Raw genomic sequence first — 19,937 nt, forward strand, 5'->3', positions numbered from 1 at the left:
CCTGGTAGAAGGAGGGTTTCTTGCTACCTGCTTTCAAAGAAAGGAGCAGGGGAGTGAATAATATTTGACTGGAGGAGAGCTGGGAAAATGGCACCCCTGAGCAGAGAGGCCTGGGGGGAAGAGGCTGTTTTGTGCAGAGCAGGTGGGGAATCTTTTGATGAGATTCTTTGTTGGGAAAAGCTGATGTGTTGAAATTAGTCCTGCTTTCAGGAAATTTTCAAGTATTGTGGATGTAATCCAATCTCAGGGATTCAGGGGGAGGCTTGCATGAATTAAAATAGCTGTTCCTGAATTTCCTTAAGCAAAAGTTTTCACTTTGAAACTTCAATTCAATTTAATCAAATAAGTAAACAGAGGTTGGTTTCTTTCTCTTACCAATATTGATTGATCAACACACATTCTTCTGGGATTTCTTATTTTTTTTTATTATTCATGAAAGAAAAGGTCCAAGGCTTGACTCCTGTTTCTGACTGAGCCCAGGAATTTTTTTTTTTCATAATATCCAATTCTCGTGGGACAGAAAAGCATCCTCCCTTTACCCACCCTTTAGTTTTAACCATGTAGCAGAAAGGTAGTCTCTGTTTTTTATTTATTCAAGAGTCTTTAGGGCTAGTCTGGGTAGAGCTGGGTGGTTGGGATTTGAAGTGGCAGCTGGGAAAAGATCAGCTCAGGCTTGCAGCTTGTAACAAATGCCCAAACGCTGCCCTCTCCTCCCTAATAGTTCAGCTCTTCTATGGATGTGGGGTCTTTGTTTTGTTTCTCACTTTTGGCCTAGAGGTGGTGCGAGATGCTAGCCGGTGAACTGGAGCAAGTATGGACAGTGTAAACTTCTGCTGCAGGCTCACCTGCTTTGAATCCCCTTTGATTTTAGAAGGACTATCTGTAGAGAAGAGAGAGGCTGAAACTGCATTTGGTAGCCACCCTCCCTGCCCATCCTTTTGACACTGGTAGTGGTGGTAAAATGTTACCTGGTCTGAGAAGCATCTAAAGCACAAGGTCTTTGTGATCTGCTCATGAAAGGAATACAGAAGAGGAATGGCTACAATGCAGCCACTGGATGTGAGGCTTCCACAGGTGTAGGCCTTAATGAGGTGTTAATTGGAGAGGCTTATGTATATAGGGCAGTGGCTAGACCTGTGTGATTATGGAGGGCTGTGAGCATCTGTTACTAGCCTTTCTTTGTGGTCTTTGCTTACACCCAGCTTGCACTGGTGTAGTTAAACAAATGCAGTGCTCTGTGTAGGTGCTGCTTGCTTTCTCCTGGAGTGGTTGGTTTAGCCTGCTGCTAATGGACTTAATCTGAAGGACAATATTTTCTTACCAAACTAAAGTAGTGGGCACCCTAATTGAAGTTACACTGTCATAACAAAGTTGGGCTAAAAACTGCACCTCCAAACGGTTTGATGCTGTGTGCATACTCAATCCCTTGGAACGAAACCGTGAGTCCTTGCTACTTTGTGGTGCTGTGGCAGAGCCCAGAAGGGGAAGACCTTGGTGTGAACATGGGATTTGGGGTAATCTCCTTGGGACAGGGACTTATCATCTTGCTTTGTGGCTTTCTAGTGTCTAGCACAGGGGAAGCACCTAGAGTCTGCTATAGCAGGGGTCAGTGTGCCAAAAACACTTGTGGCCTCGATTTCTAAGATGCGGGTGCACCGGGGGCAGATGGCAGAGGAGCCACAAGGGGCCCGATCCTTGTTGTGGCACTGCAGCCCTGGCCCCTTCCCCGCCGTCTGTCCTGAGGCATGTGTGCCAAGCAAAATGCCTTCGCATGCCATACTCTAGCACCCGTGACAGGGGTTGCCTACCCCCATGCTATAGTAAAAGCTCACAGAGAGAATTTCTTTCCCTCAGATCTGATCCAAATTTACCCTGAGGTAACTTTGCAGGAAGCTGAGAACAGCAATAATACAGCAGTTGCTATAACTCAAAGAGACTTTTTGAAGAGCAGGACATGGCTCAGGGTGCTCGCTCACAGCAAGAACATTGCTTTCCATCTATAAAGTCCAACACTTGTGTGTTAGATAAATGATAATGTTTCATCATAATTTAGTTACTACCAAATAACTTACCTGAGAAGGGCACCATATATGCACTCTGTGTCCTGGAATACAAGCCAATTTATTCTGGTGTAACTAATCCACTTTGTCAATGCACTGGTTATTTCAGGATAAACTGGCTGTTTCGCAGAGTACTATGCTTTCTGGCAGGCTAATGTGTGTGAAAAAACCTTGCTGGGACTTGAATCCATGGTTCCCAGGAGTCTGTTCTGTACAGTATCAGACATGCAAGACACCACATAAACAGCTCAGAAAATAAGGTTTGCATCCCAGGCAGCTTAGGTACCTTCCTAACTTATTACCTGGAATTTTTGTTATACAGAAGAAACGATAACTAATGAGGGAGAAGGATGAATTATCCTTCTGAAGAGCACAGTGCTCTGGGAAGTCAATTGTCAAGCAGGGTGCCTGGGTGCCCGGGGTGCTGCCAGATCTTTTGAAGGGTGCTGCAAGGTCTGACGAGACAAGAAGATAAGGGCAGGCTCAGGCTTGTTCCTGCCTGGATACCTGCCCCTACTGTGTGGCCCCTCTGCAAGGAGGTAAGCACTGTAATAATATGAATTAATTTTGGAAATGGGGTGCTACTCAATTCACAAAAGTTCTGGAGTGGGCCTTAAGACCAGTGCAGGGTGTCTTGAGTCCAAAACCATTGAGAAGCACTGTCTTAGTCAATCTGTAGGGTTCAGACTGGGTGGTTAGAAGACCAAGCTAGATCATTGCCATGTCTTGGTGAGGCTTCTTGCTCTACTGTGCTATCCTGCTGTATATACGTGTGGCCTTCCAGTTCTTGGAAAACCAGTTGCTGGCCAAGGTTGATGCTCTCATGGCTGGTGTGGTCCTGCCTTTTGCATATATCATGGTATGGTAAAACTTCTCCAGTTCCTCTCTCCTACCTGCGTGTTTTGTTGTGACCTTGGACTGAATTCTCCATCACGAGGCATTGTGGTGGTTCTGCTTTGACAAGGCAAATTCCCTTACGTTATCCTGGTGGCACATTGAAAATGATCCCTCTGACATGATCTGCCACTGCTGGTGCTATATATGCAATTCATCACTGCCCATCCCTCCCTGATTTGCCAGCAGATGCCTTTGCATTTGCTGAAGTCATGTTTCTGGATGGTGATTGCTTCTATTAAAAATGCAGCCTCTTATGTGTAAAGCAAGCTCCTCTCTCACCCTTGTCCACTGTCACCAGCATCTGCATTTGCTCCCTGTACACCATTCCATGTACAGGGAGCAAATGCAGTCTTTTCTGCAGCCAAATCCAATGTCAGCTCTTGCCCCTGCCTTCTACCTTGCACGTCCTACTCTTATACAAGGAGAAATTAGGTTGAGCATCAGTGGCATCCTGAGTTAATTTTAGGATCCAGTTTGCTGCTGTCCACCCCAGTCCACTACTCTACGTTGGGGAGCCTTTTTCAAAATCTTAGGTTATATTTTCTCATAATAAATCTCACAGACAGCTGAGGCCAAGTTTATCCCTGGGGCGAAGCCACTGAAGTCAAGTCTAAAAGCAAAAGCTTAAAGAGACTGTTGGTTAGCCTCAAGGGATAACAGTTTGTTTTAATTTCTAAGGAACAGCAGACTATGGATCAAACTACTCTTTGGTGTAGTTCTGCTCAAGTCAATGGTGCCCCACTAGGGAAGAAGGCAGTCATTTCATTGCAGAGCTTTGAAACACATCTTCCTGCATAGGTTCCTGTGCTGTTAGTCTCAGCAGTACATCCAATGGTTGTGCAGGAAGGCAGCCTTCAATTTAGATGTGTGCCAATTTTTAGATGCAAGTAAGTATAAACAATGGGCCAAACCCCTTCTTGGTGTAATTTCACTAGCAATCAGGCTGCTTCATTGACAGTGACAGGGTTAGAGGAGTTTCATAATCTGAAGATTTCAGGAAATGAAGAAACTATGGTCTTTTGGCAAAGCGCACAACTGCCAGCCATGAGTCATGGCATTAGCCTGTGGGTTTATTTTCCTATTTTTCCCCTCCCCTCCAACCCCTGTTCTGATTACATTCAGATTCAGCAGAAAAAACCATACTCGGAACAGAGATGTTTGGTATGGGAAGGGAGGAAGCAAAGAAAAGGAAGACACATAAAGGAACCCATATAGCAGATGCATATATTTAATTACTTCTTCATAGTGAAGGTACCGGCAAGGCAGAAAACAAAATAGATCTCATACTAAATATTTGGGGGGCGGGGAGTCTTCAAATATCCTTGATGTACAAAGTCATTCAGAGAAAAAAACAACTAGATGGCGCCTATTTGCTGGCCAGAATTTTGTAAGTGCATACCAGCTGTGTTGGCACCTGCTGCTCCTTTTTATATCAGTTGGTGTAAAAGTCCTTTTAGGTTACAATGAGATGGTATCATGACTTATAATCTTGGGTAAAGCTGGGCCAAAACAGATTCCATGGGACAGTAGGAGGCTATACCAACATCCTCCCATCGCAATAAAAATACAGAGCTGGCACAGTTTTGGATCCGTGGCTGTTTTCAGTTATTTGAAGGTTCAATTATATCACTTTTGTTCATGTAGACTGGCCTGGTACTCTGCATGCGCACACACATTAAATTGCTAGGACTACACTAAGGTTCCACTTCATGTGAATCTGGACCTGAATGCCTAATGTAGAATTCAAGCCGATTTCTTATTAAAGTTTTTGTCTTTCTAATTCAAATTACATTACATTTTGGCCTTTGCTTTTAAGCAGATGGATGGTCCTGGTTTTTTTGTGCGAGGTCCCTTTTGTGCCACCATATCAGTTTGGTTCCAAAATTTTTTTGCATTAATGTCGACATAGATCAAAAGATTTTCTTTGCATGTTGCTGCAAATCACATCTCTGCAAATTTCAGTGTGGGAAAAAGACAGTCCTTTGCAAATGGGTTCTCAGATGATCATGTTCATGAAGCTATATATATATATATATATATATATATATATATATATATATATATATATATATATATATATATTAAGACCTTTTTACCACTGAGAAACATTCATTTAATAAGCCAGGGCTTCCAGATTGAAGTTTACTGTGGCTAGGTGAGGGAAACTACTGGATGCCCTTTAATATTCCTTAAAAGTTCGTTGTTTTATTTTTTTTTAAATAGTCTAAATTTACAGAGCTTTAAAAGCTACTAGGATGCCAGCCAGTGTGGAAGGTGATCAATTAAGACATTAAGCATTTTGCAACACATGGACTCATCTGCATTTCAGCCTAATAATAAGGCCATCAGCTCATTTTCAGGGGGCTGTTGCCTACTTCAACTCAATCCTCAGATCAAAGCGAAAATGTCTGCTTGCATTTTCTAATCAGCAAAGGGATGCTAATTTATACTCCTTAATGTGTGGTGGTAAGAGACTCCTTCAATTAACTGAATTCTATAGCTCAGAAGATAATAATAAAAAAAGGATACAAAGGGAGTCGGGCTGGAAAGGCAGAAGTTCTCATTAAATCAAAAGGTCCAGTATTCATTACCTCTAGCATCTGGGGCTAAACACTGAACATGGAGATCATCAAAGGGGGTTTAATGGGTTAAATTGAAAATATAATCTAATTAAAATATTAGATACAAGTAAATAGCTCTTTGATATTCATCTAAAGGTTTCATTAAAATAGGTGCTTGAGATTTTTATTAAGGGGGGATTATCACTTTTAAGCAGAGAAACCAAGTTTAGGTCCCTATATCAGAAATATTTCAGAGTATGATATGGACATCTCTGCTCACCCCAACTCATTTGGACATACCAGCATGAACCATGAGCGTAACAAGAGGTGACGGACCAAGAGGTGAGGTCGTGGGGGTGTTTTATCTTGGATCCACCGAAAGGTGCAAAGTAGCTTCCCACTGTTCTACTTTTGTTGCGCAAAATGTTTTTCATGTGCCCTGAACGAAACATCCCTGTTGAGTGTTTTCTCTTGTCAGAGTTCCCCGAAAAAATTGTGCGCCATAAAGTTATGGTTCAGCTCGTTGTGATAGATTGTTTTCAAGAATTTAGACTCTTGATTCAAATCCCACCAAAATCAAGAGTCTGTTGATGGCTTTCTATTGCTACATATCTTTGCAGGCATGGTAGTATTAGAGTAATGATGTAGTTGTGATGGTCCAGGAATGACGTAGAGACAAAGATTTTTTTGAGGTGGTATCTTTTATTGGACCAACTGCATGGCTGAAATAAAGTTAGACAAGCTTTCGAATTCAAGACATTCTCTTGATGTCTTGCTTTGGAAAGCTTGCCTAGTTTTATTCCAACTATGCACTTGGTCCAATGAAAGATATCACCCCCTTCCAAAAAAAAATCCTGGCCTCTTGCATATCTTTCCAGGAGCATGTGACATGACTGACTTGGAGTAGTTTGCATTTAACTACTCGAAAATCCAGAGTTTCCCAGGTTTTCCACATTTAGCTTTTGAAGAGAGCTTGGTACAACTGCAAAGAAATGTAAATTTTTGTGTTCATCCTCTTCTTTATTTCCCAATTAATTCTTCCGCTGCCCACTTTTGCCAACAAGACTAAAAACCTTCCTTTGGCCAAAAAGTTGGCTGGACTCTTGCTTCCACATACAAGGAAAAGCACTTTGAGAGAGAACTGTTATTAATATATTGTCTTTTTTAAAAACTTCTTTTAAATTGAACCTGCACATTTGTTTTCAAGGGGGAGAAACAGTCAAAGAAGCATTGGGCACAAGTCCATTGCTCAAAGCTGAGTACTTCTAAAGGCCCGTACCTCGCTAACAGGTGCATCATTTTTTGCCATTTTGGCAGGCACATTCTCCTTATTTTTCTGAATGTATCTGGCAATTTTCACACCAAATATCCACAGCTGAAGATGCGGTTAAGAATAATATAGCTAAAAATAAGGTGTATGTTGGAATGGGGGTGCAATCACAGCTATAGTCCAAGACTACGATGCCATAACATCTCTCATGCCTGAACATGATGCATCTGATGAAAACAAATTATTGGATTCAACAATGAGCCATTGCCTACTTTCTGAAAAATACTTAGTATATCATTTTCAAAATTCCTCTGCTGGATGTATTTTCAAATCATGTTTCATACGTGGATTTCTTTCTTTCTTTACCAAGTCAAAGAAACAGAAACATCCCAAGAATCCCATCCGTTTATTATCATCTCAGACTTAATCTTGTTAAAGACTGTTTCCTATCAAATATGCAGTTCTCAATTATTTTCAGTGTTTTCCTTGGTTACTCAATGCATTTTGAAACTACTCCAGGCTAATAACAGATTGTTGACATGAACAGCCTTTACTCGGTTTGTATTTTCTTGTCTTAGATTGAAGCTCTGGATTTCCGGGCTTGCTTTTGTTGTGACAATGATTCATTAGCCAATAATAAAGCAACAATCATTTAATTAGTTACTGTATCGTTACTGATGGCTGTGTTTGGTTCACGTTTTATTTTCTTCCTCACTGAGAGTAGTTTCCCCCCCTTTCTTTGGCTTCAGTCCTGGATAACCTGCCAGCAGAATCCTCTTCATCGTAAAAGAGAAATTATTACTGATGTTAAGGTCTCCAAACTGGGATGGATGTCTACTACTTAAATTTAAGACGTGTCAGAATTTAAAAGTTAACAAGCAAAAGAGAAATTACAAATGTGTATAAGCCCCCAAACTGTCAGATTATCTGAAAACCATAGAATTAGCTCTTATTTAACAAAACGGCCAGTGCCCGAGTTCAGAATTTTGTGCATTCACCACCCAAATGGGTCAAATCTTGTCCCGGTCTATCCAATAGTATCTTGTTAAATAAATACCAACCCTTCTATCCAACAACTGTAAAAACTGCCAATCTCTGACAAGCAAATACCATGTCCCTCTTGGATGAGCTGAAAGAAGAGCACTCTATACTAGGAATTTTCAAGGAGTAAGAACAGAACAGAGAGACTTAAAACTTTAAAATATGATCATATATTTTGGTGTTTTAAAATAAACAAAAATGCAATTTGGCTATAATAAACTTGGTCTAAATGAAGAGCGATTAATCTGAAGGTATTTTGTGTCCTGAAATCAATTTTGCAATAGTAGAATCCCATAATTAAACAGCACAGCCCTGAAACAGCGTCTGGGGAACAGGGAAGTAATTTAATGCACAACTTAAACAATTTAAATAGTTTCTACCCTGTACACTAAGCATTCAAAACTCATTATAAAATGTGAAGGGTTTTGAAAGCAGCCACAACTTCCTTCTCTTTCTCATGCCTGTATTGCAGAGTTTCCAGGGAAGAAATTTGAGGTAAACTGTGTCCCCTTAAAGTCTGTGCTGGAATTCTTTCCTCTTTCAGTTCCTCGTCTGCTTGCCTGGCGGACAGAGGTTTTGGTTTAGGAATCTTCTTAGCGTATTCCAGTGCCTAAAATATCAAGATTGAAAGACTTTTGAAAAGCACAGTAAAATCAAAATGAGGGGAAACAGTCCCACCTATACAATTACAACGCTTGCCTTTTTGTTTAGGGCAGAGGGGCCTGGATGGACCATGCAATTTTTAAAACCTGGAAATTTTGCCCCAGTGTTCACCATTCTTACTAAGAAAAGAGAAAGAAAGGGGGTCAGCTGAAAAAATAAGGAGAGAAATCTCCTTATATTCACTAAAGATACCCTAAACTCAACATATTGCTACTTGCTGTTTAGACATTGGTACAAGATGAGGACATAAGTAAGCTGTTGGCTTTTGGACCATATGCAGTAAGAAGCAACTGGAGTGTTGCTGGCAGGTATCGGGGGTGCAGGTATGAACTGAGCAGGTTCAGTGGGCAAGAAATCTTTGGTTTTAGGTGCATGGAGCACAAGGATGGACCCTCTGGGAAATAACCACAGGGAAAAGCACTCAAATATTTAGTATATAAAGCATCTAGAATTGTTTAAAAGAAGATAAAAAAGGAGGAAATCTTTTGGCACCTAACCCAAAACAATCTTAAGAGTTACATTTCCATGGTTCTCTGTGGCACACGGACGCTTGTGGGGTCTGGTCAGAAGCCGTCTGCACACAGCTGCTATTCAGTACAGCAGAAGTCCGGCACACAAGATGGCTTTGCTAATCCTACCTTATGTCTTGATGCCAAGGATTTGATCTTTGGTGTTGGTGGTTTCTGCACAGTAACAATATTCTTCATGTTGCGTTCCTTCACTAGCTGTGCATATTCCTTTTGTTGCTTTAGCTTTTCTTTCTGGCAAGCGCAAAAGGTTTTGGTTATTTAAAATTGTGTTGGATCAGTCCATTAAATCCTTTTTCACTGGACTTTCCTATTTCTTGTCTCTGATGCTGTTTCAAGTAGCTATGCTATTGATCATTGCTCAGCATGACGCAATTAGAAACACTGATAAATGACTGGCAAGATTAGACTGCTACAATTCTTTTTTTTTTTCCCCCTCTCCCAAGAAACCTTTTCTGCATTGCATCTAGGATGTAGCTAACTGAAAACATAGCCGTTTGCATCTTTATTGGCAGATGGCTATTTCAACATATTACTTCCACTCTAAACTGGTTGCACTAGTGCCTTGTTCTTTTTTGCATTGATTTTAAAGTCATTCTGCTTACTTTTAAGGCCTTGAATGACTGTGGTCCATTTATTTAACCCATTTTCTGTCTCTTTATGTTTCCAACCATTTATTAGTAACAGACTTGGCAAGGTACTTTACTTTGCCCTAGTTATAAGCTAGTGTCAGTGTTCATTTCCCCCCACCCCCTATTTCAGTGCATTTATTGGCATGACAAGCTATACAAGTGTTGTCAAAGTGTTAAAGAGGGACAGAACCTTCTGCTATATGGATGAAAGCTATTTTGTAGCTGAGCACCTTTCTATCTATTCTAATTTGAGAAGCCCAATCCATCTCACTTAGAGTAAGGCTGTAGAAATCACAGTGGCTTTTAAACTGCTCCAGAAGACTGATACATTTCATCATTTTGGCTGCACAATGTCCAGTGGTATTTCTGAGAAGGATGCAGTAAAAATATAAATAGTTTATATATCAAAATGGGCAGCTGGGCACACAGGATGTGTTCTGTAGCTCTTGAGATGTACATCTGTCAAATCTGTAACTTGTAAACTTGCTGGTAGAGAAAGGGTCAAATAATATTTCATTCCAACACTTTTGACAATCGTCTCCTGTTTGGTGCAGTTATGTCTGATGTTTGCTTAACAGTGTGTAATGTGCATTCAGCTTCTTCCCTATTGAACTCACTCTGTGGTATTTACTTTCATTTGTTGCTTCCCAGGTAAAGCCACACTTTTTTCTGGCTGAATATGTAGCTTGATCATGTCAAAGTAATGTCTGAACAAGGACAATGAGGAAAAAAGCAGTACTTGCCTGCAAATGGATATATACCTGTCAAAAAAAAAAAAACCCAACAAAAAAACCCAAAACCCAGCAACAACAACAACTTGGTAGATAGATACTTCTAGGGATGAAAAAATTAGTGAGATGTATCTAAGAAAATTTAAATGAACCTGGAAAAAAAGAGAGACAGATGTCTTATTCTGTTTATAACACTTTTTTCTGGACTGACACACATTCCCTGTAATAGGCAGAAATCTGGATTAGTAATGCTGATTTCTAAAAACTCTTACAACCTGTATGAGAAGAAAATATTGTGCCAGTATTTAAGTCACCAAGGAGGCAACCTGAGTAATTACAGGCCTGTTAGCTAGACGCTGAACCCAGGCAAAATAACGTAACAGCTGACATAGGACTTGATTAATCAAGAGTTAAAGGAGGATAATGTCACTAATGCCAATACATTTCCATGGGTCCCAAACTCATGTTGAATAATTTTGCATGAGATTGCATGTTCAATTGATAAAGATAATAGTGCTGATCCAATATACTTGGATATCTATAAAGCACTTAGTACCACACAACAGTTTGGCTAAGGAAGTAGAATGATATAAAAATTAGCATGGCACACATTAAATGGATTGAAAACAGGCGGATCGGCCACAGCGATAACTAAGCAGGGAATCCTAATGGAGCATGAATGTTTCTAGTGGAGTTCTGAAGGGATTTGTTCTTGGCACTGAGCCATTCAACAGGGTTTTTTTAATCAAAAGCCAGAAAGGAAACCTAAAATAATCATTGACAAAGTTTGTGGATAACACAAAGACTAGAGAAGTGGTAAATAATAAAGAGGTCAGGGCACTAATACTGAGCAGTCTTGACTGGGTGACAGTCACAATCAAACACATGTTTTCAGTGTGCCCAAAGGTAAGATCATACTTCTGAAACCAGAGTTTCAAGCTATTCTCGCAGGACAGACGACAGCCATGAAGCAGCGACTCAAAGCCTTGGGGTCCCATTGGATAATCAGATAAATGTGAATTTAGTCATCACATGAATGTGAAATCAGTGCAATGTTCGGGAGAATATCAATTAGGAGCAAAGAGTTTATATTACCCAGTCCGACCACAGCTATTTGACTTGGAGCACAAATTAAACCGGGCAGTCCTACGGCTGCTGTTGTGAAGGAGTTCTGAAGAGATGTTTGCAAACTGTCCCTTCTTGCCTTAAGATCTGTGAATATCAGTCTACACACTGTAGATTCATGCAAAACTGGTCTTGAAATATATTATTATTTAGTGTTGCAGTGACTTGACTGTGTTCAACTGCGTGTCACAAGCTCTATAGTGCTTGCAGCTAAGAGAGAGTCTGCTTTAGTTTGGGGACCTGGCAAAACTTCCTAACCTAAATAGTAAAGGGGGTTTTAATATTTTCTTTTTTTTTTTTTCAGATGGACTTGTGTGCAGACTGGTTAACAGATAGTTGACTATAAAGGTATATTTATTTAAGGCAATACTCTCCTATGGTTGGTTGGGTTCCTACCACTCAGATGGAAAATCCCATTTGGAATTTAGTATAGAGCTTGACTCAAAGGCATAACTACAAGGCACTCTTTAATTACTGTATAAACTGTGCTTTCATCCCTATTGTAACCTACCTTGTCTTAATAGGCATGACTGTGTGACATGTGAAACAACAAAAGTGCTTTCTTGATACTTACTTTCTCTTTGGCTGTTACATAGTCAGGTCCAAGGCCTCCAAGCTTCACATCCAGATTCATGAAGCCCTTTGGCTTGGAAAGCTTAAAGAAAAGAAGAAGAATCAAATAGATTTTCCTCCAAGTGTCTGCCTTAATACCTATAGTTACCTTGACAGGGTAACTGTCCTGAGGAGGTGTATACTACAGGTTACATTTCCACGGATAACAGAACAGAAGAAAAACAGGTTTGGCAATTTTAGGAAGAAGATAGAAGGAGAAACTCTTTTTTAAAATAATGAAACAGTGAACTATAAAGTCTTTGTACCCAGTTCAAGTCATTAAATATTATAGTAAGACATATGATTGTGTATTTTAACACTGTATTGTATTGTTTATGCACATGAGGGGCAGCAATAGGACTGGATGCTCAACTCTATCGCTGGCCTTTCTGGTTTATGATGATTTAGGTACGTAAATTTGAGGTTTCTCATTCATTTTGATATTCCCTTAGAAATCTCAATATTATATGGACATTTGCCAGCCATGCAGGTTACAAAGTGGAGGCCTGTCTTAGTCTTACCTTTCATGAACTAGCTACTGCTAACAGTTGAATGCATTGCCATTTTTAGCTGTTTATTACATTGATGGAACTACCAAATAATGCATTATAGCAACAGCATGGAAAATAACTGCATTTGGTAATCGAGGCCTTCAATCGTTACTTCCAATGGTACCTGCTAAAGGGTCTTGTGCCTCAGCAGGCAATTTTGAGTTGGGGGAGGAGAACTGACAGCGGCCGGGAGCCCGACTCCAGTGAAGTCCATGTAGTGTTATTACTGACTTCAGTGGAGTCAGCTTTTTACCCAGAGCAGGCAGGAGAGGGAGAGCTGGAGATGAGGATCAACATACTAATGATATAGGAAGGAAAGTTTGGGCAGTCTGAGATGAAGTCTAATCTCAGCTGACCTAGTGTAAATTGTGAATAATTCAATTGAAATCAATATGGTGATGTTTGCTTTACATCAAAGCATCTGGCCCTGTCATTTTGAATTAAAATGTTGCCCATTTACCCAGGCTAGACAATCATCTAGCTGGGGTCGTTTGACCCCAGCACTCTTTGCTGCCCATGGCAGGGGGTCGGACTTGATGACCTGCTTAGGTCCCTTCCGACCCTACCTACTATGAAACTATAATAATTTTGAATTTTGAGAAAAATCCCAACTAAAGCAGAGTAACGAACAACCCAAATCTGTTCAACCAAGTGTATTATTAGTAGAGACGTACAAAAAAACTAGAACTCTTGGTTCCAAAATGATACCTTTTATTAGACCAACTGGAAAATGTTGATCCCAAAAGCTTGCAGAAAAGGACAATTTTCTTGCCATTTTCCAGTTGGTCTAATAGAAGGTATCATTTTGGAACCAAGAGTTCCAGTTTTTTGTATGTCTTTTTGTCTTACACCAACACGGCTACCAAGTACACCCCTGAAACATTAGTAGTAGAGATTCTCTTAATTGTACTAAAATGAGGTGCAAAATACTTTCCACTTCAAAATGCAATTTTGGTGGTTCATAGCAATTAGGCACTCTAGACCTGGATGGCTAGGCAAATCCCTTCTGTTCCCTTTGACTGGATTTCTACTTCTGTTCTCCAAAAGGCCACAAACAGGAGAGCTTGGTTTAATTAGGGTGACTGTGAATCCAGTTCTTAATGCCTAGGTATTGCAAAATATACTCCCTTTTGCAACTACTACTGCTCTTTGGAACCTCACTTGACTACAGCGCAGTGTTATGAGCAGCCTCCATACTTTTTTTTTTTTTTTCCTTCTCAAAAATGCAATTTAGTTGAAAATATTCTTTCCTTGGAGGAGAAGGAAATATCTGCACCATAATACAGCAAGTTATACAAGTGAAGTGGCTGAAGCAGGGAGAACGGAAGGTCATTGCCAGTATCTAACATTCCAAACATGAATCGGCTTAACTTTATATCATTTATACACTGCTGTACAAAGGACACTTTCTAAGATATGGAGATTGGCTTATCCCAACCCAGCTGACAGCCTCTCTTGCTATTGGCACCTGCCTACAAAGCTTCTAAAGCTGAGAACTTTGTTGCATCCCTTTTCTACAAACAAAAGAAAGCAACCCGCATGCATATGTGAACTCTTCAGGTAGTTGGGAGACTGGCTGTTTAAAGTGACCACATCTCAAATTTACACAGGTGAAATTACAATCTGGAAGAGGGAGTGTACTTGCTGATCCCTTGTGGAAAAACTCGTTAGTGGCTGTCAATGTTGGGAACCAGAAGTTCATCTTTAATCTGTTTCTAAACATTCATTATGTTAGTTCCGGCTTGTCTTCTGAGGCACTGGCATTCCTGAATCTCTCCACATTTGTTCCAACAAGACTCGGGTAATTTCCATAGCTGGGTACTACTTAAAAATTTAATCAATGAGCACTCTTAATGATCCAATATCTGGTCTGCCGTCTTCTTTTGAGCTATCTTTTGCAGTCATTTCAACTGTGCAGTAATTACGGGAACACCAAAAGAATTCTGTATGCAAAAGTGTTGCCTTTTTTTTTAATTTCAAATGATGAACATGTTTTATGTTAAACTGCCTCTGCAAACAATTAGACTCCCATATATTTTGGGATGACAAATCTCTTATGCTCCAAGCTCCTTTATGGAACACTTACCCTTTTGTTTTTTTAAACGGAAAGTATCAGAAACTACTACACCTGGTCTCATATACAGGTAGCTTCATTACATGACTAATCACTGTCAATTATATTTGCAATGATCTGTATTGAATCTGTTTTCAAGGTCTTTTATTTAATGTGAAAAGCTGGGTCATAATGTGTGATGTGAGCAGGACCAAAAACCTGCAAAAACCCTTCAGTTGGGCAAGTGAGACAGTTACTGAAAAGAGACAAAAACAATGGTGTGAGCCCAGGGAAACCAAAAAGGAAGAAAAGCTGCTCTGCAGTCACTGTTGTAATCCAGCTAGTCCCTCTTAGATTGGCCAAGCAGCAACGCACAAACTACCCACTAGATAAAGCACGTGCATAATTACTTTGGTTTAGCCTGGCTGCTCTCAGACATGGAGCAAACTCCTTACACCTCTAATTTGTTATGGGTGCAGAGGCTATTTTTATATCACTCTTTCTCATCACCATTAAATAATTCTAGGATGAAATTTGGACATGCAGAAGAGACAAAGAATACCCAGTTTAAAAAAAATGACCCCCACAGCAGACCTGGAATAATGTTTATGCCATTAGCTTTACAAATCCTGTAACTCTGATTTCCTTGGAAACCAAGGGATTTGATCTGACTAGCAAATGGGCATGACAAGGATAATGATTTGCTCTGATTTGAGGCCTGGCTGCCTGCTGTCTTATACAATTGGTCCCTTTCTAAATCATTTTACCACTAGGATAATATGAAGGACAAACAGTGCCCTGCATATTCCTACAGCTCACCAACTCCTCAAAGTGGATTGGAAAGATGCTGTGACGACTTGACTCTCTCATGGAAGTACAAGCCGCACTTCCATGAGAGAGGCATCCTGGGACGAGATGGTCTTCATCTCTCTTTTAAAGGTAAGAGTCTGTTCTCTAATGGGTTGGCTGATCTCCAAAAGGCTTTAAACTAGGTTCGTTGGGGGACAGGGAAGCATAGGATAAGGAGAACCTAGGATCACCGAGCCATGAGCAATGCACTGAATCAGCCCAGGTAAGCAATAAGGGGCCCAATAGATATCAAGACAGGGGGGTACCAAGGGCACCTATTGTGGAGCTTAAATGCTAGGAGCATAGGGAACAAACAGGAGGAACTTGCACTCCTGCTTGCAAGCAACACCTTTTGACCTAGCTGGACTAACTGAAACCTAGTGGGACCCTACTCATGATTGGGCAGTAGGCATCGAGGGTTACAGGTTGTACAGACAGGATAGGGTGCAGGGTGGGGAAAGGAGGGTGTTGCTTTCTATGTTAAGGAACAATATACATCCTCTATAAGCAAGACGGGATCAGAGGAGGGCCAAGCCGAGGTACTGTGGGTCAGAATACAAGGGGGTCAGGGGGAAAAGGACTTGGTAGTGGGGGTTACTATGGACTGCCACACCAGGAGGATGAGCTAGACCTGGAATTATCCAGACATCTCTCAGAGGCTGTATGGTCTAGAGATATGGTTGTCCTGGGTGGCCTAAACTACCTGGACATCTGCTGGGAAGAGCAGTCAGCCAAATCTAACTGCTCACATAGGTTCTTAACCTGCATACAGGACCTCCACTAATGCAGGAGGTATACGATCCCACTAGGGGAAACGTCTTGCTGGACTTGGTGTTAGCTACAGGGGATGACCTGGTGGGGAATCTGCAGGTACAAAGTAACCTAGGGGATAGTGACCATCGATTGATTGACTTCACTATCTGGCAAAGGGTGGGTAAACTAACCAGGGCTGAAGTGCTAGACTTCTGAAAGGCTAACATCAGCGTGCTTAGGAGATTAGTCAGTGTGGCATTAAAGCTCGAGAGCATTGGCAAAATGGGGGTCGAGGAAGGGTGGTCGTTCCTCAAGGGAGCGATCCTATGGGTGCAGGAGGAGACAGTCCCATTGCACGTAAAAGGGGGCAAAGGGGCCAAGACGCCCTCTTTATCGTGCACTTCATCGTGCATCAGCAGATGCATGACGAACAGATCCAAGGAGGTGATACTCCCCCTCTATCGGGCGCTGGTCAGACCGCAGTTGGAGTACTGCGTTCAATTTTGGGCGCCACACTTCAAGAGGGATGCGGATAACCTGGAGAGGGTCCAGAGAAGGGCCACTCGTATGGTTAAGGGCTTGCAGGCCAAGCCCTATGAGGAGAGACTGGGGCACCTGGACCACTTCAGCCTCCGCAAGAGAAGGTTGAAAGGTGACCTTGTGGCTGCCTATAAGTTCATCACGGGGGCACAGAAGGGAATTGGTGAGTATTTATTCACCAAGGCGCCCCCGGGGGTTACAAGAAATAATGGCCACAAGCTAGCAGAGAGCAGATTTAGACTGGACATTAGGAAGAACTTCTTCACAGTTCGAGTGGCCAAGGTCTGGAACGGGCTCCCAAGGGAGGTGGTGCTCTCCCCTACCCTGGGGGTCTTCAAGAGGAGGTTAGATAGGCATCTAGCTGGGGTCATCTAGACCCAGCACTCTTTCCTGCCTATGCAGGGGGTCGGACTCGATGATCTATTGAGGTCCCTTCTGACCCTAGCATCTATGAATCTTGGCTGAACAGGGAAGTCCAGGAAAGCCTAAGGGCAAAGAAAGAGGTATACAGGATATGGAAACAGGGGGTAGCTACCAAGGAGGAATATACCTCCCCGGCTCGCACTTGCAGGGAATCCGTTAGGGAGGGCAAAGGAGGATTACAATTTAGGCTGGCAACAAAAATTAAAGACAACAAAAAAGTCCTTCAGGTATGTAGGGAGCAAAAGGAAGGTGCAGGGTAATATAGGACCCCTACAGAACAAACAAGGGCAATTGGTGACAGAGACGGGGGACAAAGCTGAGCTCTGCCAGGAGTTCTTTGCATTTGTATTCCTAGACACAGACCACAACAAATCTCTCAATCGGACAATAAATAGATAGACACAGGAGGGACACCAGCCCACCGACTGTTAGCACAGACTTAGAGAAGGGGCACTTGGAGGGGCTGGATGAACTTCATGCAAGGGTGCTGAAGGAATTGGCCAGTGTCATAGGAGAGCTGCTGGCACAGCTGTTTGAGCACTTGTGCATTAGCAGATGCGTGACAAACAGGTCCAGGGAGGTGATGCTTCCCCTCTATGCAGCATTGGTAAGGCTGCAGCTGGAGTACTGCGTCCAGTTTTGGACGCTGCACTTCAAGAGGGATGTGAAGGATCTTGAGAGGGTCCAGAGGAAGCCACTCATATGGTCAGAGGCCTGCAGGCAAGGCCCTACAAGGAGAGACTGAAGGACCTAGATCTCTTCAGCCTTTGCAAGAGAAGGCTGAGATGTGATCTTGTGGCTGCCTATAAATTCATCAGGGGAGGGCACCAGGGAATAGGAGATGCTGTATTTACCAGGGCACCCTCTGGAGTGACTAGGAACAATGGCCCCAAATTGACAGAGAGCAGATTTAGGTTGAACAGTAGAAAGAACTTCTTCATGGTAAGGGTTGCCAGAATCTGGAATGGGCTGCCAAGGGAGGTGATGCTTTCCACTGCCCTCGGGGTCTTCAAGAGGGGACTGGCCACACATCTAGCTGGGGTTGTCTGACCCAGCGCTCTTTCCTGCCCAGGGCAGGGGCTCAGACTCTATGATCTACTGAGGTCCCTTCTGACCCTGACATCTGTGACTTAGTTTTGGATTATATGGTATGAAACCAAGTTGGTAAAATCAGGTAATTATCTTCTTTTTCCATAATAGTTTCTGCAACTGACATTTTTAACCTTGGCCAACTCACTTAACATTTGTAGGTATTGGATCCCCTTCTGTAAAATGAGGACAGCCATATTTTAAAATGTTTTTGAAATGTTTAGGTGATAAACACAAATATTGTCAAAAACCAGGAATCAGTAATACAAAATTGTTTCTGAACAGATAAGTGTTTTCTTACCTGCCTGCCTGCTTTTTCTTTCAGATGTTTTTGCTTTTCCAATTGTACCAGATACCCTTCAGAATTGCTGCGACTCATTTTCACTTGGCTGCCTTCACTCCTCTCTGCATTTAGCTCTGAGTCACTTTCTACCCTTGGGATTATGGCTGGAAACATGCCAGGCAGTCGCTTTCCAGCAAGGTGAGCATCTGCCAGTTGAGAGATTTCCTGCTGATGTCTCTCCATGGTCTGGATAAGTTGTGTGGTGGGAGAAGAGCTTGCCAGTGGATTATGAGCAGATGACTGGGATGGCCTCAAAAGAAAAAAAAGAGAGAAAGAAATGAAACATCTCCATCGACTTTCTTGTGTAAAGCTTCAGAGGTAGAAGTGAATGTTCCTATTGCAGACTGAACATAATCTCACTTGCATCCATGTATTTTGGAAACAAACTTCATTAAGCCTGAAACGTTACGCTGGAAACATTTGGCACTGGTCCAAAGTTGACTGAAATCGTAGGAAAGTCATCCATTGAATTTCTAATAGGTTTTGGATCAGGCCTGCTAAATTGGTGAGATGAGCTTTTAAGGTTTCTGCTCCTTTCAAGTAGATTTCCCTTCTAATAGTTGCTGGGGCCTTATCTCCCAATGCTACTGCCATTGGTGGAGCTGCAGTGAGAGGTGATTTTAAGAGTATCAGCAGAGGCAAGTCTAGTAACATGAGTTCATTTAGCTGCGTTAGACAACTTGGGGGTTGATATTTTATGGTGTAAGATAGGTAGATTTTCATATAACCAAGTTATTTTTTGACTCGGTTTAAAGAGGATGCAACCAATCATCCTGCAGCTCTTTTACACAGACATGTTAAGATTAGTGGGTACATTGTGCATATGAGGAGGTAGAATAGTGAACAATTAAAAATATCGTGCTAGAAAAGAAGCTGCCCATTGTAAATAACAATAAATGAGTAAATTATAAATTAAGAATAAATTACAGTGGTAGATGTGTAACATCTACAATTCTACTATCTCAGATTTTTCTGTGCAGATTTTTTTTTTTTTTTTTTTACTTTCTCCAGTATGATTATTTGGCAGAAGGCAGGGTAGAGTCGCACCTTATAGACTGACTGAATCAGATATGCATAAGCTTTCTCCCCTTCCCTTTTTTATTTAAATCACTCTTTCTCTCTGATAGCCTGCTCTCTGCATGTCCTCTAATAGCATCTGATGAAGTAAACTTTTGCTCATAAAAGCTTATGCATCCCTGATTCAGTTAGCTTGTAGG

At 41.6% G+C, this 19,937-nt stretch overlaps 1 protein-coding gene and 1 long non-coding RNA gene across 3 annotated transcripts in view; one reads left to right on the forward strand and one right to left on the reverse strand.

Annotated features, from left to right (window-relative positions):
- On the forward strand, positions 1-18,771 carry LOC132246472 (uncharacterized). 2 transcript variants are annotated; one of them, XR_009457793.1, is made up of 3 exons: positions 1-1,439; positions 11,812-11,855; positions 18,703-18,771. It is a non-coding gene; the product is annotated as an uncharacterized LOC132246472 (long non-coding RNA). The 2 variants fall into 2 exon arrangements; XR_009457792.1 differs by having other exon boundaries at positions 1-142.
- JHY (junctional cadherin complex regulator) overlaps positions 7,133-19,937 on the reverse strand; it is a 27,771-nt gene continuing 14,966 nt past the window's right edge. Inside the window, exons 4-7 of the mRNA XM_059719603.1 lie at positions 18,679-18,970; positions 12,082-12,162; positions 9,131-9,253; positions 7,133-8,439 (exon numbers count right to left, since the gene is read on the reverse strand). Of these exons, the coding sequence (XP_059575586.1) occupies positions 8,236-8,439; positions 9,131-9,253; positions 12,082-12,162; positions 18,679-18,970 (700 nt within the window). The 3' untranslated portion in view covers positions 7,133-8,235. The remainder of the gene's footprint in view (positions 8,440-9,130; positions 9,254-12,081; positions 12,163-18,678; positions 18,971-19,937) is intronic.

This window comes from Alligator mississippiensis, chromosome 16 (assembly GCF_030867095.1).
Source record: "Alligator mississippiensis isolate rAllMis1 chromosome 16, rAllMis1, whole genome shotgun sequence".
Classification (NCBI taxonomy): Eukaryota; Metazoa; Chordata; order Crocodylia; family Alligatoridae; genus Alligator; species Alligator mississippiensis.